This window comes from Lissotriton helveticus, chromosome 10 (assembly GCF_964261635.1).
Source record: "Lissotriton helveticus chromosome 10, aLisHel1.1, whole genome shotgun sequence".
NCBI lineage: Eukaryota > Metazoa > Chordata > Amphibia > Caudata > Salamandridae > Lissotriton > Lissotriton helveticus.
The window spans coordinates 1038634014-1038660457 of NC_136071.1; the positions used below are offsets into that span (position 1 = coordinate 1038634014).

At 43.5% G+C, this 26444-nt stretch overlaps 1 protein-coding gene across 2 annotated transcripts in view; it reads left to right on the top strand.

The window, feature by feature from the left end:
- CACNB2 (calcium voltage-gated channel auxiliary subunit beta 2) overlaps positions 1–13677 on the top strand; it is a 1223908-nt gene extending 1210231 nt beyond the window's left edge. For both annotated transcript variants that reach the window (XM_078663742.1, XM_078663743.1), the window contains one exon: positions 9619–13677. In XM_078663742.1, coding sequence (XP_078519868.1) covers positions 9619–10098 — 480 coding nt within the window. In that variant the 3' untranslated portion in view covers positions 10099–13677. The remainder of the gene's footprint in view (positions 1–9618) is intronic.
- Positions 13678–26444: the final 12767 nt, after the last annotated feature.

The window sequence follows — 26444 nt, forward strand, 5'->3', positions numbered from 1 at the left end:
GGCAGGCATGGCCCTAGTCAGGTGCAGATGCAACTCCTCTCACCACTCCAAATGCAGACCAGGCCTAGTTAGGTGTACAGGGAAACTCCTCCCACTACTCTAAATACAGCCAAGATCTATTCAGCCTAGCGCTGAGTCACCCAGGCAGGGCAAGACACATTTAAACCCTCCCCCCCTCTCCCCCCCAGGGACTGGCTGGAGTGAATGCACAGCCCCTCACCCCTGTCATTCAGAACCAGAAAGTCAATACACATCCAGGCAGCACCCAAAGACAGATCAGTACACAGAAATGCCCACTTCTAAAAGTGCCATTTCTAAAATAGTAATAATAAATCCGCTTTCACCAATAAGCAGGATTTGTCACTACTATTCCAAACATACCAAACACGGTCATGCTTCCCCTCTCGTGTCAGGAATTACTGCTGAAACACATATCAGGGAATCCCCAATGCATTGGCTTCTTCATTTTCACCCGACCTGGACCGGGTTGGAATTATCACCAGTCCCCCGATACTGCCCATTTTGTTACTTATTCAGCCCTGAAGAGTCACGGGTAACTACCCGCTTTGACGAAACACGTGTCGGCTGGTTTCATGTTCTCTGGATTTCCTCTGTAAGGAGAACCACGATCACCTATAAAAGCAAATAGAAACAACCATTTGTAAATAATCTTATTTCTTTTACATTTATTAATCCCTTTCAAGGAACTCTTTTCATGTGCTCTGGACCTTGTTTGTAAAACTTTGTGGAGTTTTTTTTTTACCCCACTCTTTTATAGGGGTTTTGGGTTCCCCCTGATCTAGCAGCACCGTTCCACATTTGTATTCTTTTCTACTCTCACCGCTATTTGATGAGCGCCAACCATTTCTGAATACTTAAAATCCCTTCGCAAAACTCTAAGCTAACTTCATTATCCTACCCTTAAATTTGCTTCCATATCACTATATGTGTGAAGTATTGTGAGGCCTGACCAGCTCTTAAAACTATAATTTACAAATGTGTTCTCTTTAAATAGTCACAGCAGGACTAGACCCTAGAACCAATCCTCTGTTAACCACATGAATGCTACAGCAATTCATCCTCTGTGCTGCAGAAGATTGATTCCCATTGTTCATGACGAGCTCAGCTCGTCATGAGCACACAAGCAGTGTACTGCATGACGAGCTGAGCTCGTCATGAGCATGGAAGGGGTTAAATAAACTATTATGCAGTTGAATAAATGTAGCAATGGCGTGCAAATATTTAGTTGTGTGACCTAGACCAATGTTGCACTACATTAGGTCCACTCTATTATAACTTATTCATAGCACTGTTTAACTAATAACATTTAAGGTCTTTCAACCAAATTATTTTTCTTTACACCTCCGAAAGGACTGAATGAGAAAACATCATTACGTTGGTTTCTTCAATAGGGGGTTGATTTCTGTATATTTCCAGCAAGACGGGAATGTGGTTATGGAGGTTTTCATGATAGCGTTGAGCATGTGGGAGATGAGGGTTCTTCCAAGTGTGTGTATGAAGTGGGGATATGGGTCTGGAAGGACACCTGTGTGGATAGTATTCATCAGGGCAGTGGTGGGTTCATTCAAGAGGGGCTTCCAGTTGCTTAGCTGATGTTTGGCAATGAGGGAGGTGTCCTCCTGGGCGTAAATATCTGTAGACTGTGGGTTGAATGTGTTCTAGATCTTGGCAATCTTCTGTTTGAAGAATTTTGAGAGGTAGTTGCAGAGTACTTGGGATGATGTTGATAGCTGCAGAGTTGGAGCACTCCTTGACAATGGTGAAAAGTAATTTTCCTTTGTTGGGGCTGGCCTTGAGGCAGAGTTAAGGCCTTTATCTTTGGGTCTCATAGTTGATGTTGGTAGAGATCTTGCCGTGGTGTTTTTGTAAAATCTCCACTTTCTGTGAAGTTCTTTACAGTGGCACTTGGACTCCCTGGGGTTGTTTGTGTGCCAGCTGGGTTGTTTTTTGTTTTTGGAGGTATTATTTTTGGGGAGGGCCGTTGGCACAGTTGGTGAGCCATTTATTGAAGAGTTTGGTGTCGACATCAAGGTTTCCAGTGTGATTCCGTGGGCGTTCCTATAGGGCCATGGTCTAATTTTCTTCGGATATTTTGCCATAATATCTTCATGGTGCTTTGGGGTTTTCTGGTGCGGTATCTTGAAATGTATGATGGAGTGGTCAGGCCATGTGAGTGGGGTCATGTGGGTGGTGTTGATCCTGTTTGAGGAAAAATAGGATTGAGAGTGTGGCATGTGATGTGTGTTGGTCCTTGGATAATCTGGGTGAGTCCCAGGTTGCTGCACCTGTTTAGGATGGCTTTAGAGTTGGGGTCTGTGGTTTCTTCCAGGTGGACATTGAGGTCCCCAAGGAGGATGCAGTTGGTTAATCTAATGGAGAGGGGAACTAATAAGTCTGCAATGTGGTTGCAGGATTTTGCTTGGGAGGACAGTGGGGTACAGGGCTAGGGTTCCCTTAAGAGTGATGTTATAGTTCGTTCGCATTTTGAAGTGGAGGTGTTCCATGAGGTTGGTGTCCGAGACTTGGAGGTGGTGCAGTCGACCATGCTTTTGTAGATGATTGCGAGGCCTCCACCCGGTATGTGGGGTTGTTCCTTCAGTATGATTTTGTAGGTGGTGGGATGGCTGTAGCGATGTTGGAGTTGGAGGCTGGGTTAAGCCATGTTTCGGTAAGGAAGAGAAGGGCATGTGTGTTGCTGTTGAGTAATCCCCAGATGTCAGTGGAGTGTTTCCGGAGGGATCAGACGTAAGGAGCAAGGCGGACAGTTGGAGTGGGGTGGTGGTGGTGGCATGCATCACTTGTTTGGAGATAGCGGTGTCTTTTTCTTGAGGTGTCGCAAGTGAAATCACAATCGGTGCAGGAGAAATGTCCCACCGTGGTGTTGGGGGATGTGCAGCAGCAGTGTGTTTGCCAATATGTGTTGTTGAGGTTGCAGAGGATGGCGGAGGAGTAGTGGAAGCATTTGATGACTCCGGTGGCAGCTGCGGTTGTGGTGTTTTGTTGGATGGTCGTGGGGCCAGGGTTCCTGGCACAGGGCATTGTCCAGGCGCAGACAGGCTTGCATTTGGTGCACTCACTGCACACATTCACTACGCAGTCATGCTACGGACAGCATTAACTAGGTCCTGGGGCGAGCGGGGCTTCAGTTGGCAGGAAGAACGGTGAGCTGGAAAACCCAGGTAGCGGTGGTATCAACTGGCAACTGGAGGCCACAACCAAGTGGTAGGCTGGATGCCCAGGTGCCTGCTAGTACTGTCACAATATAGCGCAAATTAAGTAGGTCGTGGGGTGGGTGGGGCTTCTGTTGGGGGGAAGAACAGTGAGCAGGAGAAACCACTCGGGAAAAGCCCGGGCAACGGTGGCGTCACTTGGTTAAAAGGTGGTAACTGAATTAGGCTGGAACAAGCAGGAACTGGATGCCACAGACAAGTGGCAGGCTAGGCGCCCAGGTGCCTGATGAGGACAGTGGTGATGACCAGGAGGATTTACCCTCATATTATGATGACAGTGATATCTACATGGATTTGAAGGAAGTCAAAGGGCTGCATTCCTTCCCTGAACAAGGTTAGTGTGGTCCCAAGGACCCTCAAAGGTAGGAGTGTGCATCATTTGCCGTGGTGATTGGATGTGCAGTTGAGGTTCTAGACCCACAGCTGCCTTCAATTGAAGACCTAAAAAGTGTCCTCACTGAGTGTTTGCACCCTAGGCCAGCCATTGCTTCCCTTTAATGAAGACCTAACTAACACCCTTATGGGTACTCGAGGGGAAAGCCTTCTTTGTACCCGCAAGTGAACAGGTAGGTGGCCAGGCAACACAGACCAGTGCCAATGCACACAAAGCAGAACTCCTGAGAGTTTGGTGGTCCAAGCTTCCACGAGCAAAGTCAACCCTAAGAGGTACCCTACATCCCTTCAAGACAGGGAATTGAAAAGATTGAAACATTCAGGAAGCAGAGGTTATTTTCTGCAAGCTTGGTGTTGAGGTCAGTAAATGCGGTCCGCCTCTTAGGCTATTATATGTACATCTTTTGCAATATGCCAAACGAGATCTTGCTGGCATCCTCAGAGGAGTTTCAGGCTGCTTTAGCTTAAACCATCAAGATGGCCATGGTAAAACTAAATGTGTCTTGCTTGGATAAAACTGAATGTGGTGGTCACTAGTGTGGTGCTCCGCGGTGACACGTGGATGGCGCAAAACCTCATTCTGTTTCGAGTGATTTAAAGAATTCAGAGCTCTCACCAGCCTGATCCTTTTGAGATTACTTCAAAGGGCTGTGAATAGACACATCCTGGCCCTGCCACCACCTTAGCAGTTAAGTCACTCTTTTCGTGCCTGAGGAGACATCTTGCTGGTCACCAGATACACTGCTCCGCCCATGGGACATCATCCATCAAATTGCTTTTGTTTTGACTCAGCGATGCACAGCCACTGTATGAAAGGAAGGATCAGACATTTTCTTCCATGCTGGTAGTTCAATACATGTGAAAGATGGCTACTTCAGATTGTCCAGGTTGGACTTGGATTCATTTTCGACCCACCTAACCTTCCTTCCACATAAGATCAGCATTCAGAGGAGCACCTATCCATATTGCTTCAATTGCCTCATTGAGAGGGTTGGATGCAGGGATGCTATTTCCTTGTGTTGCAGAAAGATGAAGGTTTTCATCCTACTTTAGGTCTTTACCCTCTGAATGCCTTCCTTCAAAAGGACAATTTCAGAATGCGCACACTTACCCAAGTTCACTCTGCCCTGGATCCGGGAGGCTGGATGGTTGCCTTGGAAGTGCAGGACACATACTTTTGTGAGTCCGTCCTGCAGTCCCACAGGCATTACCAGCAGTTCAAGACAAGGAGCGTTTTCCGTGTGCTGTGTTCCCATTCTGTCTTACCAGCTCCCCTCAGGAGTTTACAAAAGTGTTGAAAGTGGCTGCTGCTAATCTTCGTGATTGGGTCTACCAGATTTACTTTACTTCGATCACTGACTATTGAAGGCGGGCATGCCGCAGTCAGTCATAGACAATGTCCAGACAACAGCAACCCTTAAACATCTTTAGGGTTCCCAATCAATGAGCCAATGTAACATCTGACTCCTTTTACAGAGGCTTTCTTTTTTCAGAGCTTTTCTGGACAAATTGCAGTTCTAGGGATTTACTCTCTCACAATGAGTCCACGACTTTCGGTCTATGATAAAGCTGCTTGATCTTGGTGAGGGCAGCTCTGAACCCTCCTGGCCTGCAGACCTCATGCATCCTTCTTGTTCACTTCGCCAGGTTGCATATGCCGACTCTGCAGGGGGATTTGAAGTCTGTGGGTCCAGCACCAAGGAAACCTAGATTTCTCTCCTGCCCCAGGTTATTAAGAAGATAGGAATGACCGTACCCAAGTCATCCTAGTGGCTCTGGATTGGGCCAGGAGACTTTATTAGTACTATTAACTTCTGGGCATTTCATCCAATCAAGGTGCCACTTTGGGAGGATCTTCTGTTGCAGCAGCAGAGCAAAGTTCTGCATCCGAACCGTTATAATCTACACCACCATGTATGAAGATGAAGCAGTACTTGACTACGTTCACTCTAAGTTCTGAGGTTGTGGATCTAATTTTCACAGTTGGGCATCCTTCTACAAAATCTTTTGTATTCTCTCCCAAACCATGCAGGATCCTACAGTGGGATCTTAATTTGTTCCTGACATTCCTTATGTTTTCTCCCTTTGAGCCAATGCACAGATACTCGTTGCATCCTCTGGCTCTTAAAACTATCATCCTTATTACAATAACTTCAGATCATCGAGTCAGTGAGTTCCAAGCTCTGTCAGTGCAGCTTCCCAACAACACCTTTTTTCCAGACAAACTGGTGTTGAGAATCAGGGCAGCCTTTTTGCTTAAGGTTCTTTGCTCAGCCTTACGCCTTGAAAGAGGAGGAGTGACTCCATCAGCTTTTACATTGATCACACCAAAGACCAAGATCTAGATGATCGGTTTTTGTGGGGTTTTCTGAGGCAAAAATAAGTAACGAGGTGCAGGTAAGAGGAAGGTGAATAGATCTTTGCATTAAGATCTGCTACGCATTGGTTAAGAAGCTCCCTCCATAAGGACTGAAGGCATTTTTGGCCATGGCTGTTATCCACTGCTTTGGATAGTGTGCCTGTTCTTGACATCCACCAGGCCGTGACGTGGGCATCAGTGCACATGTTAACAAAGCACTTCTGCCTTGACAGTCCAGTCCATCAGGGTGGATATTTCGCCCGTTCCATCCTGCAGGACTTTTTAGTTTGAGTCCTCTTCACACACCCTGCCCTTTGGGGGGGCGGGGTGTTGCTTTGGTATCTATTCTAAAGGCAAGGAATGTTCAATTAGAAACATCCATCAGAAGATGTTACTTAACCTTTAGTGTTGGATACTCTGTCTATCCGCATATTTCTCACTCCCCCTCCCCATTTCTCCATTTTGCAGGGTGATTTTCTTTTAACATCGGAAAAAAAAACCCAAGTTAGAGATGTACCAACTGATACAAACATTTGTGCATGGAAAGAATCAATCAAGAAACTGTTATAAAGGTGCAGGTGTGGCACTAGTATGCTCCTCTCCTCTGTCACTTCTGGGGCAAAATAAGGCTGACGTGGAGCCCTTGTTGGGAGCACTGCTGTAAAAACTTCCAGATCCAGTCTGGTACCTGTGGAATATTCTAAAAGTGAGGAATCAATGTTGAGATAGAGTATCCACCACATAGAGTGTTACTGAAGATGATTAACTTGTTTGTCAATTCCGAATTCAGATCCAATGACGATATTAATCAATGATCTGAATACAGCTAGAGTTGAATAGTCAAATAAAATATCTAAATGACTTTGAACATGGTTGGCCCGAGTTGGTGTTGCGCTCATGAAGTGGGCGTGGGTTTCTTTCTCCTGCTGGACCCCGCGCATAGACTAATTCTGAGCTGTGAAGTGGTACATCTCTGTGGAAGGACTGAGCCTTATGGTTTCACACCACTGGTTGCCCCCACCCCCTCCCTACTCGCCTCTGCCTACAGCAAGAAGAGACTTTCCACTGGCTCCCTAAGGAAGTTGATTCCTACCGGCACCTGGTCCTAACACTAAGCATAACCCCAAATTCCTTCCCCTCCACCCCCCCCCCCCCCCTCACACACACTCTACTCATACCGGGTCCCAGGCACTGGCCCAAAAAGGCAATCTCCTCTGACATTGGGTGCCCCTCGGGGGGTAGGAGGACACCAAGGCTGCCCTTACTATGTCTGAGAAATTGGATAAAGTGCTATCTACCATAGAACACTCTAGAGACATCATGGAGAACACATTTGGAGCATCAGCCACAGACCTCAGGGATGACCACCAAAAGCTTGCAGATAGGGTTGGTCAGACATGTAACCAGCTTGTTATGTCTACACTTCTAATTTGTGAGCATTTGTAATGCTTCTCTCATTACTTGAAACCCAATTAAAATGGATTAACAAAACAAAACCTTGCACTGCCTTTCCAGCACCAGCATAGTAGCCATAGGAGATTTGATGTGGCCCAGAGAAGTAGAAGTGCACGTGTCAACCTCCTAGTTCTCTGAGACCCCATGTGTGTTATCATGAAATCGAAATGCAGCTTTCCTAAATTCTGGAAGGACAGGCAGGAAAGGGATTCACTTTAGGAAAAAGCAAAATGTACCCAAAAGGACAATACTTGACTTAATGATCATTCACAGCCTTATCACTTACCCCATGCACTGTATGTGGAACTAATTAACACTAGGCATTTCCATGAGCTTGTGGAAAGCCTGTTCTGTATGACCAGATGTCCAGAGGGTTTAAGCTTTTGCAAACCTTCTTTTTTTTTTTTTTTAAGTTTGAAGTTTATTGAAGTAAAAAGAAGCAATGACAGAAAATGAAAAAACAATCATATGTTATGAAAAACAAGAAAACTCTCTTACAAAATGGCAGAACCGATAAATAGAACTGTACATAAAAAGAGGATACTTAATAATGCTCATAAACATAAGGAAATGAAGGAACAAGCTAATTACTAAAAACACATAAGTGATATGAAATAAGCAATTAAAGTAGTTAAATACATTGAAAATTGAAAAATGCATTCACTGTGGTTTCTGTTTTGCAAACCTTCTCATTCGATAAATCAGAGGGTTTGTATAAGCTAGAACCCTGTTTCAAAATGTATTAGGGGGCCCATTTATTGATACGAAAAAAAGTTTTCTGAATGATTAAATAGGTTTAGGAAACCATATCGAATCTGTATTTGGAAGGGGTAGGTTTAAGGCGTCCCTTCCAATTACCACTTCCTTATGTATTAATGTTCCGCGACATCCATTTGCAAAATATTAATATTTTACCCAAGCTTCAAAGGATGTGGTAATCTATGTGCAAATTGGACGGGGTAATCACTCGACTCCTTCCCCTTTGGAATGTTGAAAACAATCATGTGTTAGGAATAGGCAGCGCTCCATAGGACACTTTCTACTCCTGAAAAAAAAATTGTTAAACATTTTGTCTATTTTTTTTTAAACGCATACAGTTTTTCTTCAAGGTCCCCGAGTTGCATTAAAAAAAATGCTAGCTTCATTTAAAAGGAATCACAGATAGGGCTGTTAGCTGACCCTCACCATGTGATGGCAGCGAATGGTAATAGGCCGCAAATTATGACCTACCTCTTTACTATTCATGAGGTAGGTGAATTGCGACACACAACAATTCAGTATTTTGTTAACAGACCTATTAGTACATAGTTCATTTGCAAAATATGAATACATTTAGTAAAGGTCTTTACCGTATCCATTCGTAGAACTCTTGGACCTTGATTCCTTATGACAAATATTCCCATGTAAAAAGAATACTCACCCTTTCAGGGGACGATCATACCTTTTAGGTTCCCACATATTCCAACTGCAAAACCAGTTGGATATCACAGCTATAACTATTGGTAGTGACTCATACTAGTATTACCAGGTAGGAAGCTCTGAAAGGGTTTATCAAACCATAAATCACGATTGCCACAGTGAGTTAGATATTCACGGCTGCCATGTGTGAGTGAACAACAGGTCATGAGTTTCAATCCCAGAAAAGTCTACTAAGCCTTTCATTCTTCTGAGGTTGATAGATTATCATTAATTTGGGTACGGGTAACTCCTGTTATTTACAGTGCTTTGAAATTGCAAGCACTGTTAAATGGCTGATGTTATTACTGTTTAGGGGTTGGTATGGGTCCTTTAACTAGGATTATATTGCTAAAAATTAAAATCCTTTTAAATGATTCACAGAGTAATCATGTTGAAAAATGCTTTCCTGCTGGCCATTTCTGTTCTGTTGCTTAGCTGCTCTCAGCAAGTGTGTGTATCTATGTATTCAAATATAAGTAGCATATACATATAAATATATATACTTATATATGTATATATATGCTATTTATAGCATATACATATATATGTGTGTGTGTATATATATCAATATATATATATATATATATATATATATATATATATATGTACATAGACACATATACATATGTAAATATGCAATTTATATTTGCGTCTGTTAAGTTGAAGTAACACTAATGTACTGTGAATTTCCCATCTAAACAGGGATCCCAAGGAGATCAGAAGAATGATCATGCAGCGCTAGAACGAACCGCCTCCCAGGAAGAGGATACACATCCTGAGTCTACAAAGAGGTCCCAGCATCGCTCTTCCTCCTCAGCGCAGCACCACAATCATCGGAGTGGCATTACCAGAGGCCTGTCCAGGCAAGAAACATTTGACTCTGATACAGAGGACAACAGAGACTCAGTGTACCTAGAGGCAAAGGAGGATCAAGGTGACCACCATGAATCCCACAGGGAACACAATCACAGAGAAGAGACACACGGAACCAGCGAACGCAGGCATAAGGAATCACGGCATAGGTCAAAGGACCAAGACCGAGAGCAGGACCACAACGAGAGCAACAAACAACGCAGTCGCCATAAATCTAGGGACCGGAATTGTGACCGGGACGGGGATGTGGTTTCCAAAAAGCGTAACGATGCTGGAGAATTGAGCAAGGAGGTTTATATCCGCCAGTAACTCTCTGCCTCTGATGTTTCCAATTTAAGGAAGTCTTGTACACAAATATGCCCCATCACAAATATTTAAGTTCAGTGTTGGAAAACAGGATATCCTTCAGTGAGCTGGTATGTATTGCTATAGCTGGCATAGCAATAACCATAATAGCAAACACCTACTGTGTACTGGTTTTGTTCCTCATCTGTGTTTTAGTTATATACTGGCATGGTACACCTGCAGATCTGGTTTTGTACTGTGCTTTATTGAGCTGTTTTGGTAGCTGCCATTTGAACAATATCTGTTGCCATCAAGGTGTTGTCAGTGTTTTGAGAACAAAAATATAATCCATGTCTACTAACTTCCAGTGTATTCAGCAAGTCAGGGTCTGTGCACACAAAGAAATATTAGGTTATTTTGACTTTTAATGAGCATGAACCTGATGTAAAGATTTATTGAAGGACTACTACCTGCTTCGTATACCTCTAGTTGAATAGGTTTGGGGACAGAATGCATTTTTGCCTTACAAACAAGGGATTAACATGTCAGAACCTATTTTTATGTACTGGTACTGTGTACTGTATAAAGAGTTTGTAAATGTTATCACAACACACACGTTCTTGCGACTGTGTCTGACCACACTGTTTTCGTAGCCTAATGCAAAGCCAGAAGATTTACGTGAAACTCTGGTGAAGGCTTAGATGGTATTCGGGATTTATGTAGCAAATATTACATTAGTTTCATTTTACACAGATAAAAGCCAGAGATTCTCTATAAAACAGTTCTTATAATACAAAACTAAATACACCTGCATCAAGCTAAGCTAAGGAACATAGACCCCCACCCCCTGCACCATTGTTGCGTCATCATACTGCTGAAAAACAAGTAAACGGAAAGAAACCAGGTGCTCCCGGTGAGAACTTGTTCAGCATGTGGCTTGGCTTGGCGTGGCAGCAAGGATGCATTTTAATCTGCCCTTTCAAAACATGTAGGCAGTGCTTAATTTGAGCCTGTGTTTTCCGGTGCTCCACACCTGCACTTAATTGTCAGGATCTGCACTTATAATAACTGCCACATGGTGGTGCTGGTTGTATAATTAAGAGATTAGGAGAATAGCAATAGTTTATTAATTCAGTATACATTAAAAACAACTAATACCTGCCGCCCAGGCCATTTTGATAGCTTTGGGTGCCTGGATAAGTCTGAATTGTCACACTTGTAGCAGTGTGCTGGTTAGTAGTTGTGTAGTTACTGTCATTGGTAACGCTGCCTGTGGCAAGGGTGGTGCAAGCTGTGAAGGCCTCCTGATGAGGGCTCTGGCACTAATTCTTTGGGGTCAAATTAAGCACTGCATGTAGCCTTACTTCAGTCACACACGTGGAGAGACGCTTTCCCTGGTACTACTCTTGCTACCCCTAGCCTCAGCGGCAGCATTAGAAAGTAACAGGGGATGTTTACATGGAGGAGTTTACACTCCTGGCTCTCCCATTCCCTCTGAGCAGCATATAGGAATGTATTGAAAGCCTACAGGTGAGAGAAAAGTTTACCTCATTTATGTGAAAGGAGGCTCAGTGTCACTTCTGCATGTCCTCGCATTTTGTCAGTCAACATACATTAATACACCTTTTAAAACATACACTTATTTTTAGACCCCTGCCATATAGTTTTTATTAAACCTTTGTATTTCTTTCCTAATGGGGGATACGAAAGGTGATTTTGATATGGTATTTAGACATATATGTGCAGCTTAACAAAGCATTAGAAATGCTAAAGTCCAACTTGCTTCTGAAAGTTGTGCTTTACACATGGGTACTTTCAAGTGGTACCTGTGTGCACATAAAGCACGCAATCAGGCCTGAATTTTCTAGGAGTTGTGTGGCATTACTCCCACAGGCACCCACAGGCCAGGTAGACACATGGTATTATTTTGCATTTATGAGTGTCAGACGAGCAATTGGGGTTATGCTGCGGTGTATTTTCCCCATTTATGTGTTCACCGCCACTACAACATATGCTTTGAGGAGCAAGTGGTTAAGAAATCACGGGAACTTGCATTTCTATTTACATATTTAATGTGGTGTGCAGGAAGGAAATACAAATATTTTTTCATGAAGTAGTAAAAATTAATCAAATGTAAATTTCCCAGACCCTACGAACATCTCTTCCATATTTCATGCAATACACAATCAAGTCAATTATTTATTCGGCTTATAAAATAATTTTAAAAAGTGTATAACACAAAAACCATCAATATAGAATCATTGCGTCACAGTAGATAAAGTTTCATCAGATACATAAGATAATACATAAAGAGGAATGTGCAAAAAATACGTGATTAACAAGCAACAAACATGTCTACACTGGAAGAATTGGATCCATAAAGGGGCTCATGCATAAAAGGGAGGAGGGGATAAATAACATTATAAAAACTAGGTCAATAAAATGAGCCAGACCCTTATTCCATGCTCAAAAGCATGTAAAAAAGATGAAAAAATAGTAGAACACAAGCTATACACACATGTAATGTTTGAAAAACAATGCACTTAGACAAATAATATACTGTTCGGCATAAGTTTTTCTGCGACTTGGGACTCGGAGTAGACAACTCTGCTTAAATCCCTTGCTTGATCAGTATCATGAAAGTAATCCTTTGTGAATTGGTAAGCATTCCAGCCATGCCAAGAGAATCATGTATTACTAAACAATCCCGCCAAGGTAATGAATGAAGTGTATAAAGTGAGTATGATAAAACACAAATTTCAGTCAAAAAGAGGGCACAATGTAAGGTGTTTCTGCATAATGTGCAGTGAAGTTCAGGGGGAAATCTCTACCATCCTACATCATACTCTATGTATAGCAAAGGGATTATAGTAGACTGCTAAAAGTCATGCAACAGATCCCAGGATTCCAAATGTGTCCCCCGGGAGCCAGGTATGGGGTTGCTGCTTAAACTGTAACATACCAGATTCTGTGACACAAAATCAAGATTGATAATATTGACCTACGATATTTTTGCTTACACTACATTGTCTCCCACTACATCACCTAGAGTTTCCTTACGATGTAGTAGCTACGTCGATGTACTGGAAAACATATCATAATTTGACACATGCTTTATTGTGGGGTATACCGAATACAATGGAGAGACAGGGTTCTCATTATTTCAGGGTCCTTATGAAGCCAGAATTCACCCAAAGATTATAATTTTTTTTTATTTATGTACACCTGCAGCCTACATAACAAAAGATGGGTGGTAGAAGTATATATGGTAAGATTTCAGTGATATCTTCTGGCAAAGCAATATCAATATATAGAATGAATTCCAGACACTAAGCACTTTACACCAACACATTCACTACTGATTTTAAAGTTATGAGTGATATGACTTTGAGCACTAGTTGTATGCTTCCATTGCAGGGTTCAAAACGTTGCATTTATTTTAACACTCTGGTCATATTTTTTTTTACAAGCGGTGTTAAAGAATATATTTGTTGGAATCTATATATGTACATATGTGAAATGTATCTTTTATTCCTGTCTCAGATTTGTAAGCATTTGTACATATGTCATGACTGCCTTTGTAGATAAATTATGGTAACTAGACCTGTTGCACTCGTACACTGATTTATTTATTTCATGTTTACTACAAATGGGGTCGGTCATGTCCGTTTTGGCCTCACTTTGCATATTACAGGAGGTTTGTGATGCTTCGTGATGTCACCTTCCTTCCACTTCAGAACACGTGACAGGTGACTCATTCTCTACAGGACATTTCACCGAGATGAGCAGAATGTGCTGGTCCTGATGTTGGGAAACGTCAGTTTTGGTGTGTTTATCGATTTTAATTCCAAGATTCAAAACTTAATTGGCATGAGGGTGGGTAATAGCTGGCTTGGAAGAGTATGAGGTATGGACAGTCAGTGGATGAGATTCTGCTTTGCCTTCTTGAATTGCAGAAGGCTAGTCTGTCTCCTACTAGTCACTGCAGGGGTGTGGGGGAGTAGTTAGCATGGATTGTGCATGTAATATTTCATGGATTGGTTAGAGAGGTCTATCAAAAGTTGATCTTCATAATATTTTAGGTATTAGAATGAATGAATGACCAACTTTTAAAGTGCGAACGAAGGCATCAAACGCTGAAACGGTACCACAGTCAGTGGGATGGAAGTGTTAACCCTCTAAGAAAATTAAAGGGCAAGGAGCCAGGTCTTTAAAGATTTACAGAAGAGAAGGTGTAACTCGTGATGGGAGATCGATATAGGGAGGGTGTTCCAGAGTTTAGATGCAGAAGGTCTTGCTGAATAATATGGTGATCATATATTTTCTGAATGGCAGATATTTTGGCTGTTCCTTGCATCCCCTCAGCAGCTTAGCCTGCAACTGCCTTCTTCTCCTCAACTGGCAGCCACAATTACTGAAGATCAAATGTCACCTTTTTCTCTTCCACAGACAGGTCTGGCTTCTTTTCCTCTGCAGCCATGGCAGCTGCCGCCTTTTATTCTTCTAAAGCCTGAACACCTGTCTTTATTTTTGGGACCAGGGCGACCAATTAGACTTTCGAATCCCTCTTAGTCTTCTTGTTCTCATGTGCCAATCTGTGAGCCTAAAGTTTCGATGGAGACATATTGTGAGAGGACACGCTGCTTCCAGCTCTTGAAAAGGTAAGCAAAGATGCTGTTTGAGGCAGATCCTCCCTCTGCTCTGCTGCCTCTTCAACCTCATCATCATTCTCCTGAAGAGATGATCTGTCCTGACATGCCTCTTTAGGGTCCCGAGAACCTTCTTGTAATCCTCCATCCTGCATTTCTGACTCCACCTCTACCCTTTAAACACAGGTTTCTCTTTGCTCTCTTTGTATACCCATACAAACTATGGGGCATTTGTACAAGGACATGTTGTGTTGTGTAGTTCCTACTAATCCGTAGTCTCTGCGTATTTGTTGGACAACATATACTAGGTTCCTTGTGTCTAGACTGATTCCAGACACACCCACATGATATGTTCGCTGATAGAGAATGTAGCTCACAGTCCCAGCGTAAGCCCCCCTAACCTACCAAGGAGGGAATGCTTTCTGAGAACCACTGAACATGACAACCCTGACCCCTCAGGGATCGTGAAACAGTACAGAACCTATCGCTAATTCACTCGTGCTCACTTATTCTCAGAAAAGTATACAGAGAATACACAGTGGGACGTTTTCAATAAGTTTATTGAACCAACGTTATTCATGTATAAAATACGTGAGTTGCTATGATTAATAGACAGAAGCAGATAAACGCGATTACAAGCACTAAAAGCATAAACAGTAGATATATATATAGATATAGTTATACCAAGGTGCTAAAACAGTGTATATATGTAGGCATATAAAACAAGGAAATAATGGAGCATACTCCTACGATGCGAACCCTGATGTACCTGGAGTGTGTGTAGGTGTAAAGCCAAGAATCCCCCCCAAGGGACCATCCAACCCCATTACCTGATGGGAGAGAATGAAGGACCCCGTCTTGGTCACAAACTGGACGCCCCTCACGAGATGTCTGACTGCTGCGTGGTGAAGTCTCAGCATGCAGGGACCCTCAGTGTCAGCTGAAGTGCTTCCTCTCCTAATCAATCGGGATGCTCCTCTTTTATAACGGAAAGCAGCCTTGTGATGTGCTTATAGATTAGTGATGTTATAGATATGTTGATATCCCTGTCGCCCCCTGGATGAAGATTGAGATGACATTTGTACATAGTGCAAAAAGAGACCGTGTACGTGATGTTCAGGGCATTGTGATAATTTTGTGCGAAGCTAGATGTGCAAACAAGTTTCGTTTCGGGAAAACTAATCCAACATTGTCGTGAACGCAAATTTGTGGAAAAGTTCATCGCTGAAATGTTACTGTGAGGACAATGTAAGAAATTAACTGCTTCACTACATGGGCCTTACCAGAGAATATAACAGTCGGAGTGTTGCGCTGTGTCAAATTTGGCAGTGTTGCATTCCGACAGTTCCAAAACGCAGGGACACGTTGTATTTACAAGAATATGACGCACCCCTGTGTTTTCCCTAGCACTGGTGCAAAAATTAGATGCCTATCTGCTACACAGCCACTCTAGCACCACAGTGCAAGGGTACCTGCGTTGAAGGGAATGATTGTTTATGTGCAGGAAGGAACACATTCCTGCACATAAACAGTCATTAATGGAGTTTGGCTCTTTCTATGGTGCTACGAATGCAGCACACATAGAAAAAGAACAAAGAGAAATAAAAGTATTTCTCCTCATTTCACTATTCTAATGCCTGCTGTTGCATGGCATTTGTTTTGAGGCTGGCTCAGTTTTACAGATCCTTGTAAATCTGTGGGGTGTCAAAAACCAATGGGTATTGTGGTGGAACACCCATAGCAACACTCATTGCACGCCCCTTTCACGCAGATAACTGTGTGAAAGTGTACTATATTTACAAAGCAGTGTTCAGCCACAAAAATTGGTTTAACGCCACATTGTAAATATGGAGCAGGGCATAGCGTCACAGGAACATCTTTAAAAGTGACGGTCAGGTGGTGCAATGCCCTTGTAAATATGCCACTGTATGTTGTTTTGGCCCATTACCCTCATAACCCTGCACCAATACCTCATTGTAGCCTGAATACGTAATGAAAAATAAGGAGACATTTTCATATTTTTCACAAATGTGCTCAATATTTTGTTGCATTTCTCAAATGTACACACACAAATCTCAGAGCATTATCCAAGAAAATGTTGCCTTGAATATCTGAAGTCCGTTAGTAAAAAATATGTATGGGTTTCCTTAGGAAATGTCTGCACAACGAGCTATGTAATATTAGCAAAGATTGCTAAATCGTGGCAGTATGGAGCACAGTTAATATGATGACGGTGTCAAACTCACGACTATATGTCAATCATAAAACCTATATATTTTCAAATTCCCTATGATGCAAGCACTCCACTGGCACAAACCAGACACCCCTTGCCCTGACTGTCCGGCTGGTAGAAAACAAAGAAAATGACATTTACAATATTTATTTTTCCAAAACATGGCAGTTCGCACCTATCCATTTCTGTAAGGCTTGCCCCCCAGTTTTGCTCCTTTGGGACTCCTGAGCTTGAGGTTACCAGGCGTGCTTAGGGTTTCTATGGGTTCCTGGTCCCAGCAGGTGCAAACTTAGGTGCAGAACTTGAGAAAGTGTCATGTAGGAAAGCCCTAATGTTATTAAAGACATGTAGGAAAGTAGTATGCACCACTTTCTGATGTTTATTTTCCATAATTTGCCAGCAACTACTTAAAGTAACAGAACCTTTGAAAACCTACTACAAATAGCCAGTAGTCCAGTCGTCAACAAACTTCCTATGCCTTCAAGTGTTCAATAAGATCCCTGTATATATGGTCCCTTTCCAGTGTCCTTCCCCTTTCTTGATGCCACAAAAGTAACTTTCGTTTGTTTATGAATGGGAACATAATGAAGAGCTTACAAATGACGAAGGGCAGAATCACAGCGATCCATACCTTCTCCGACGAAGAATACGTAGGAAGATTGCGGTACTGTGGACTTGAAAAGAGAGAAAGAACCAGCGGGTGAAACATACAAAAACAAGCGAGGACACTGTGAAAATGTTGGTAATGTTTAATCCCATACTAATATAGAGGCGGGATAATAATAGCTGCTGTTTTTAATAATATTAGAACTTTCCTATGGTAAACACTTGGAAAAAGTGCATTTTATGTGAATTCTGGATTGTTTAAAATAGATTAACCCCCAAAAACTGCATAAGAGTAGAAGATGAAGACCAGTCAGTAGCTTTCTGAATGAACACCTCTCCGGACCAGAAAAGTTTAGAAGCTATGGCTCACCTGTGAGAAATCAGCCCCAAAAGTCGAAACATCATCTCCCAGCTTCAGACAAAACCCATTTAACCCACCTGGCCAAAGTGGTAAAAGAAACAAGAGAACGGAGTTTAAGGAATGACATAAGGAGGTGTACTGAATTCGTAGTTCATATTCCTTAAAGCAAATAACTGTGTATCATTTTTGATGATTGAAAAAAGCAGGGTAGTTCACACAGTAAGAAAACATCTAAGTCCTCCTAGATGTGGAGAAAAAAACTCAGAACCACTCTTAAAAGATACCAAACACAAATACATAATATCATTGTCAGTTTAGCTGATAAGACTTTCAAGGTAAGAAATTGGTTATCAGGCCAATAATTAAACAGGTTCAGAACCATATTCACATCTCATAATGCAATATATTTGGTATAAGGATGAACACTCATCCGTATACATTTAAGTAATCTGTAGATCAACTGGCATTCCACTAATTTTCCTGTGATGTAACAATGGTTGTGGGATATAGCTAATCTATGAGTATCAAAGAGTTTTGATGTTCCTACGGCCCAGGCATTCTCGATGAATTTACAAGTCTCTAATGAAAGGCCTTGGACAGACCAGAATGGCCTGATATTTTCCAATTGCAAAAAACACAGTTGATGGACAGAATGTAGAACAATGTCATACATTCACCCCAGTACAAGGATCTGGGCCTAAATCCATCGGTTTTTGCACTCCACACCACCCTGGGTTAGACACTGGCTATATGCAAATCAGCTCTGACACTGTGCCTCATGGGAAGAGTCCAGTCCGAACTACCAAGCCATGTCTTTCCCAGACCGGAATCAAGCATCCAAGGACCGGTTTCTGGCTATCAGCCTTCATTAGCCTGGATAGCTGGACTCCAGTGGTGTGGAGAGCCTGGGACTCACGTCTGAGCATCCCCAGCCCACTCGGGGTGTAATTGCAAAAAACACAGTTGATGGACAGAATGTAGAACAATGTCATACATTCACCCCAGTACAAGGATCTGGGCCTAAATCCATCGTTTTTTTGCACTCCACACCACCCTGGGTTAGACACTGGCTATATGCAAATCAGCTCTGACCCTGTGCCTCATGGGAACAGTCCAGTCCGAACTACCAAGCCATGTCTTTCCCAGACCGGAATCAAGCATCCAAGGACCGGTTTCTGGCTATCAGCCTTCATCAGCCTGGATAGCTTGACTCCAGTGGTGTGGAGAGCCTGGGACTCACGTCTGAGCATCCCCAGCCCACTCGGGGTGAAATTGCAAAAAACACAGTTGATGGACAGAATGTAGAACAATGTCATACATTCACCCCAGTACAAGGATCTGGGCCTAAATCCATCGTTTTTTTGCACTCCACACCACCCTGGGTTATACACTGGCTATATGCAAATCAGCTCAGACGTGAGTCCCAGGCTCTCCTGTCTATAGACAGCCCAGAAGGACGTCTGGAGTACCGACGGGCAGAGCGGGGCTCCCTGCTACCTGCGCTGATGCCGGGTGAGGTGAGGCGCAACTCTCCTTAATAATAGTCCAGGAGAGCAGAAAGGTGATATTGTTTACACTTTATTTACTTTAAAATTCCACTACAAGCAGTAGAATGTATAGGTCCTGAAGAAGCAGTAGGTGACCTCTGGGCCCAAGGTAAACACTGCAGAAACATGTCGACCAAAAGAACTGTCAAGGTAGTTATTTGTTGATGCTACCTTTATTCCACTGTTTTTAATATTGGGAAGGGAAGGTCTTTATTAAATTGTTTTCCGTCCTTTACCCTATTTTAATGGCACCACCACCATTTATATCTAATTTGTTTAATTTCACATTTTTTGCACTGCTTGTGAGCAACCCCTGTTACCTACTCCTCGACTAAGTCATTCATTGGGGTACAAAAAAACACGACTAGAGCACTATTGTGCGTGCTCGCACACTGAGCGACTTCCAGTGAGCCTCAAGATGTTTGTCCCAAATGATGAAGGGCGGTACAGGTCGGTTGCCTGATGGGAACACTATCAGTAGGTCTGAGAGTGCCCAGTGAACGACTCCTGTAAATAATTCTTTCACACCCTGTATTCATTTTTTCTTGGAGACATTGACCTAATGCTACTCTGTTGTTGGTAGAAGTTTAGATTGAGGGCTGTAGCATTGTAGGTCGGTAAAATTCCCTCAGACCCCCCTGTTGTATGTATTCTCTCCATATACGTCATGACTGAACGCCAAATAGACTTAGCAAAAAACTTAGTAGAACTGCCCGCATACATACTCTATAGTGATAACTTCTGACTGTGACCGATGAACGTATCCCCAACTACTTAGGATTGGGGACGGAATTGAAATAACGGAATTGAAATATATAAATGTCTTCTCCTGCCAGTTCTCTAAAGCTTGTTTTGTACCCATTCAAAGATACACGATCACCGGAGGAGAGGGGCCGGACGTGACGCACAGCTTGGCTGCAGATCATGAAGCACATGTGACCTCGACCAAAGGTGGAGCCGCAGAGCAGCGATACGCGGGACAAGGCACCACTCTCAAGCACGGAAAATTAAAGGATGGAGGGCTGACTTGAAGCCCTCTGCTCGCTGACCCACGCGTGCCAGAAGTCCCTGCCCCTTTGAGCCCGATTGTTGGGCCTGCCTGCTCGTTATCCTTTGCTCCCTTGGTTTGTCTCAAAGATCTGATCCCACTCCGCCCTCTCTTCCCTCGATTCTCCGACAACCCCCCCTTTTCTTTTTTCACATGGATTTTGACTCAAAGAAGAAGAACAGCATTTAGGTAGAATAGGGTTTGCCACGGAAGGAGAAAGAAATGCAGGTGCCCAGCATGAGGCACCCTTGAAAAGATTAGTTAGGAAACAGGACTGTGGTCTAACAGCAGAGGACAGATCGCACCCTGCAACGTGTAAAGATGGATCCGAGCTGGACCTATAGCTCCACCGCCGGTGCTCAACAGCGCCAACGGAAGAAAATGAACTACTAGAGCCTACCAGTGATGGCTCGCTGCTAAAAAAGACACTGTGGCGAAGACACCCCCCCCCCCTTTTTCTGAACCTTCTACCGCCCCCCCTGACTAAATGCTTGTATAGAACTGAATTCCTCCCCCAACCACTTCGTATTGCTTTCTAAATGTTTCATCGGTCACTTTTAACTGTACATTGATACCACGGAAAGAGAGTCAGAACGTGGTTCCATGATGTGTCCTTGACTGACCCCGACTGAGTAATATACCGATCTCTAGACTCGTATGTACAACACGACAAATGTAAATTCATATGTATTGCACCTCGTCTATCGCATCGATTGCACATGATTATATGTAATCCGCCAGTAGTGGCAAACGCTATTTTTCATTGACCACACATGGCTATATGTACACCCCGTCAGTTATGATAAGTACGAAAATGAACTTACTTATGTCAAAAAGCGGTGACTGTGGAAAATGACAATGTATATGTACATAAGCGGCGTTCATTTGTGTTCACCATACCCCTCGCTGTAAGCGGAACGAATATCGCAAAGCATTGACCGCATCATCCCGCCAGCATAGGCCCATACACGCACGTACACGACAGCCGTTTTTAGGCACCAAGGCCTCCCTACCCGTTTGTTAAATCCCCCGCGCGTGTTGAACACCCCCGCTCTCTCGTGCATAGGCCATAAAACCCTCTCCGCGACCCTGCTCGAAAAATGACACCCCTGTCTGACCGACACCCCCTGCATTCCTCCCAGGAACACCCTTCCCCTCTTCTGATGACCCCCCCCCCCGGCTGCACCTGGCCTCTCGACCCGGTCCCAAGTCATAAAACAAAGCCTCCTGGATGTACCCCCACCCCTGGCCCCACCTAGCAAAACGTGATACACCGACCGAAGTGCCCGATCTTATCGCCTGCCCAACCTTAGATCTGACCACCCCCTCTTGCCCCGTGTCCTGTGGGAATGTCCGGCTGCAAGATTACAATCACATGTCACATTTGGGAGGGGAAACGACATCCGAGCGGCTGGTGTGGGAACAGGCCTGAAGCTGGGATCCCAAACGTGCCCTTTCGTACTTCAAAGTTTCTTTATTGCAATAAGGAATGTTTGAGTGTCATTAACCTGTGTATTAAAGACGGAGCCTCAGAGAACCTTTTTAGAGCACCTCTTGAAGACATTGTGCGTATGTCCGAAACAACAGGCTCTCCTCATGAGTAATAAAAAACTCTGTTCTTGCATCCCCGCTTCCAGTGCCCGTCTCTTTATTTGATAACTGGTCAAAATGGGAACTAAGAGGCGTCGTGTGCCAGCGGCCTGGGCATCGGTTGTAATCTGGGCTGTTTTTCCTCACAGCGCCAGGATTGGGTTGAGCAGGCAAAGTCTCAGCTCATTTTTTGCCTACTGGGGACAGCTATTTACGCCAGCCCCCACTCACCGATACTGTTTTGGCTGAAAAGCCACTGTGTGCATGTTGGGTTCCTGGCCGGGTAAAGGCTGCCGGCCAAACCCAACAGAATTAGTGTGAGGCTCAGCAGCGTCAGACAGCTGCTGAGCCTCACACTAATTATTATTTCCTGCCAGTGCGTACAGCTCTTCACTATCAAGTCACATGACGCTTCCGCGCGAGAGCGCCGGTTTATATTATTTAGTAATTTATAGAAGAATTTCAACTTTTAAATATGTACTTATTTAAAAGTTGATAGTTGAAAATGGTACAATAATTATAAGTGGGGCAACGCCCCATCGCCCTAACGCAAAAAAGTGCCCCTGGAGCTGTAGCCGGAGCAGAGGTAGGAGACACTGAAAGTGTTGGACCGCTTGAAAATCAAAACTCAGGGCTAGACACCAGCACTAGAAGATGGTCTTCTAACTCAGCAGGAGGAGGGAAGGAAAGTTGGACAACGAGCGGTGGCCATATTAAACAGTAGATTGAGTGTTGGACTTCTTTTGCAATACACAGCAGCTTTGTCGTCTCTGGTTACATACCTGTCCGCAGGAGTCTTTACTATTTAGTTTAACTTGTGTAAGTGGGACATCCTAGACGGTGCCATCAATCTGCCTGACCAGGGAGATGCTCCCTTGACATCTGATTAATATCCCTGGAGCAGTAGAGGCAGTGCCTAATTTGTAAAATAATAAGTGCCAGGGCCCTGATTAGAAGGCCTCTGCAGCCTGCACCACCCATCGCCCCTGTCAGCACTACCAAAATAACTACTAACCATCTTTCTCACCTACAAGTGCGACATTTCAGATTATTCCAGGTCCCCAAAGCTAAAGGAATAGCTAGGGATGTAGGTATTTGTAATTTCTAATGTATATTGTATTCATAAACAACTGTTGTTCTGCTTATCTCTAAATTAGATGAGTAGCACCGCCATGTGGTAGACTGTCATAAGTGCAGTGTTCACAATTAAGTGCCGGTGACGAGCACTAGAAACCAATTAAGTGCTGGTGCTAAGCACCGGAAAACAACAGCTCAAATTAAGCACTGAGTACAACATGTGCTCCTGGGCCTCTTGGCCCCTTCTTGAGTAATGTCCAGAGGGCTTTCACTTCAAAAGATTTATGGGATTTTTACTTGATCTTTCAATGCTCTGCAAATAGATAAGATTAAGATTTACAGGTCTCTTTACAAGCAATAATGCTCTGCAAATGAAACAGGAATCAAATACAAGCGCTAAAGCTGAACACACACCCACAGTGTAAAACGGGCAGGAAATAAATACATTAAAAAAAATAGTTCCCCAAAGAAAACATAAAAAAACAAAGCATAATTATACAGTACTTAGTCTCTGAACTCTGGGACGAACAAAAATGAAAAAGGAGGGACAAAGAGGTAGGACGGACCACTAGCAAGCAAGGATTTTTAAAAGACACAAAACAAACAAATGAAATGGCTTTAAGCCCATAAGAGAATTTACTAAAGTATATAGAAGAAGTCTTGAATGCTCAATCCAATACAAATGGCACATTTCTGCTATCTCCCTTTCTCCCCAACACTTTATTTACTTTAAAATTCCACTACAAGCAGTAGAATGTATAGGTCCTGAAGAAGCAGTAGGTGACCTCTGGGCCCAAGGTAAACACTGCAGAAACATGTCGACCAAAAGAACTGTCAAGGTAGTTATTTGTTGATGCTACCTTTATTCCACTGTTTTTAATATTGGGAAGGGAAGGTCTTTATTAAATTGTTTTCCGTCCTTTACCCTATTTTAATGGCACCACCACCATTTATATCTAATTTGTTTAATTTCAAATTTTTTGCACTGCTTGTGAGCAACCCCTGTTACCTACTCCTCGACTAAGTCATTCATTGGGGTACAAAAAAACACGACTAGAGCACTATTGTGCGTGCTCGCACACTGAGCGACTTCCAGTGAGCCTCAAGATGTTTGTCCCAAATGATGAAGGGCGGTACAGGTCGGTTGCCTGATGGGAACACTATCAGTAGGTCTGAGAGTGCCCAGTGAACGACTCCTGTAAATAATTCTTTCACACCCTGTATTCATTTTTTCTTGGAGACATTGACCTAATGCTACTCTGTTGTTGGTATATGGAGAGAAGTCAGACTCCTATCAACTGTGCATTCCATCAGACTCGAAATCGGATCCTTCGGTAGAGACTCGTCTCTCTAACCCGAGCTCTGGCAGTCTGACATTTTCCTTCAGGGTCGGCTAACTCTTGCAAAACGAGGGGGGGGTGCTATCATCATGAGAGAGGGACAGAGGCTAAACATTCTTTCCTCGGGGAGCAACGGTTAATCAGGGTCATCAGTTATACTTCGGGGACAGTTGATATGGAGCTGGGGTCAATCGGGAGAAACGAGGGCACTTTGGACATCCGTACTTGGGTGCGGGGAGGTGAGGCAATCGGGGCATTGGGGATTGCGTTTCTAACGAACCGAAAACAGAAGGCCACTGACATATAGTCCCCTTATAAAAAGGTCAGATTAGGGGACATCAGTCGTCTTACCTGTCCTTTCCTTCTTAGCCAAGTCAAGTTCCATCTTTTTACAGAAAGGAGAGCTAGTAATATGGCAAATTACAATTGTTTTGGTTTCTGTCAATTTCGCCGAACACCTTTGTGTTCAAACACCAATTAGGCTTGTGCCGGCGGGGAACAACGTTACCACACACAGGAAGAGGGAACAGGGGGACCCTCAGAGAGAGAGAGTCATCCGCATTTTAAACGTACTATTCGGTACACGTCCAACATGGGGAGAGAGAGAGAGAGAGAGAAAAACGTGTACAATAATAGGCCATTTAATGCGCACACAACACAGAAGAGCAGGGGTCAAGTTATATATAAACACAGACTGAGGGACGACGTAGATCCATACATTACGTACACATGAATTCAGGCGGGAGGTAGTACATGTATTATATACAAAAAATTCAAGACAAAACATACAACAGTACTTGGCCAAAAAGATTTCTTCCTGCATGCTGCGCATTCTTAGTATCCTATTTAATTCATCTAGCTGCCTTTGCTGATGGCCTCCGTTGCAAATACTTACACCTTTGTCAATTGTTCGGGAACCAACCTGGTCGGACTAATACTTATGGTGGGATCTTCGAGTCATTTTTAGCTAATGGGTATCCAGGCTGAGGCAACAGAGGGTGTCAGTCGGGAGAACAATGGGGCAGCTTTGAGTTTACAATGTCTATGAGGGTGCATGAAGGAGGTCGAAAATCTTTAACATTTACAATATTCCTAGTCTTCTAGGCGGAGGGTACTTGGACAAACCTCAAGCCATAATATTCCTGGACCTTTCCCTATTTAGTTACCGTACGAATTTACTCATGGGTGCACGTCACTTTTGGTTGCATTATTTGGGGTGCCGATTGGAGTCATGTTCCGTCATACTGTAATAACCCGTCAAGTTTCTGCTTCAGGCCACCCTTCCAGTCGCTGGGTTCAGAGAGAGAGAGAGACAGTCGTCTCTAAGTAAGGGAGTGCTATATCTTTGTTTGCTCGTCCTGTATAGGCACCATGTTCAGACCCCTTTTTCCCCTTCCATCGGCCGTCCGATCATCACTTAAGTTATACATAAAACATTTCTCTTATCAATCCAAACGTGTGCAACGTGCATTCAGTCGAGCTATACTCATCAGAGCATACACGCGTGCATTCATTTCACACAAATTTGTCACGTTCTCAGGGGCAGTCTCCATAGACAATATACCATTTTTCCGTGCGGGACCATGGTGCGTTGCTTAGGTCTTCTCCGTACTTTAGTCGTCGTTCCGACGCGACCTGCAGAAAGAAGGGAAGAGGAAGGGGTGGGGGCGGCGCTTTAAAACACATCAGCGCGCAAACATCCGAAAATGCTTTTACTTACCACATACTCTACCTATCTCCGCGGGGTGCAGTCCCTTTCATCTCGGCGTCTAAGCCCAGAGGGACCGGTAGTGCGGGAGAGATAACCATTGATGGACTGTGTATTGCATATATCGCCCAAGTGTGGTATTACGGATCGTGTGTAGAGAAGGGTGTGTGGCGTAGAACATAAACGCTAAATACCGGGATCTCTATCAATT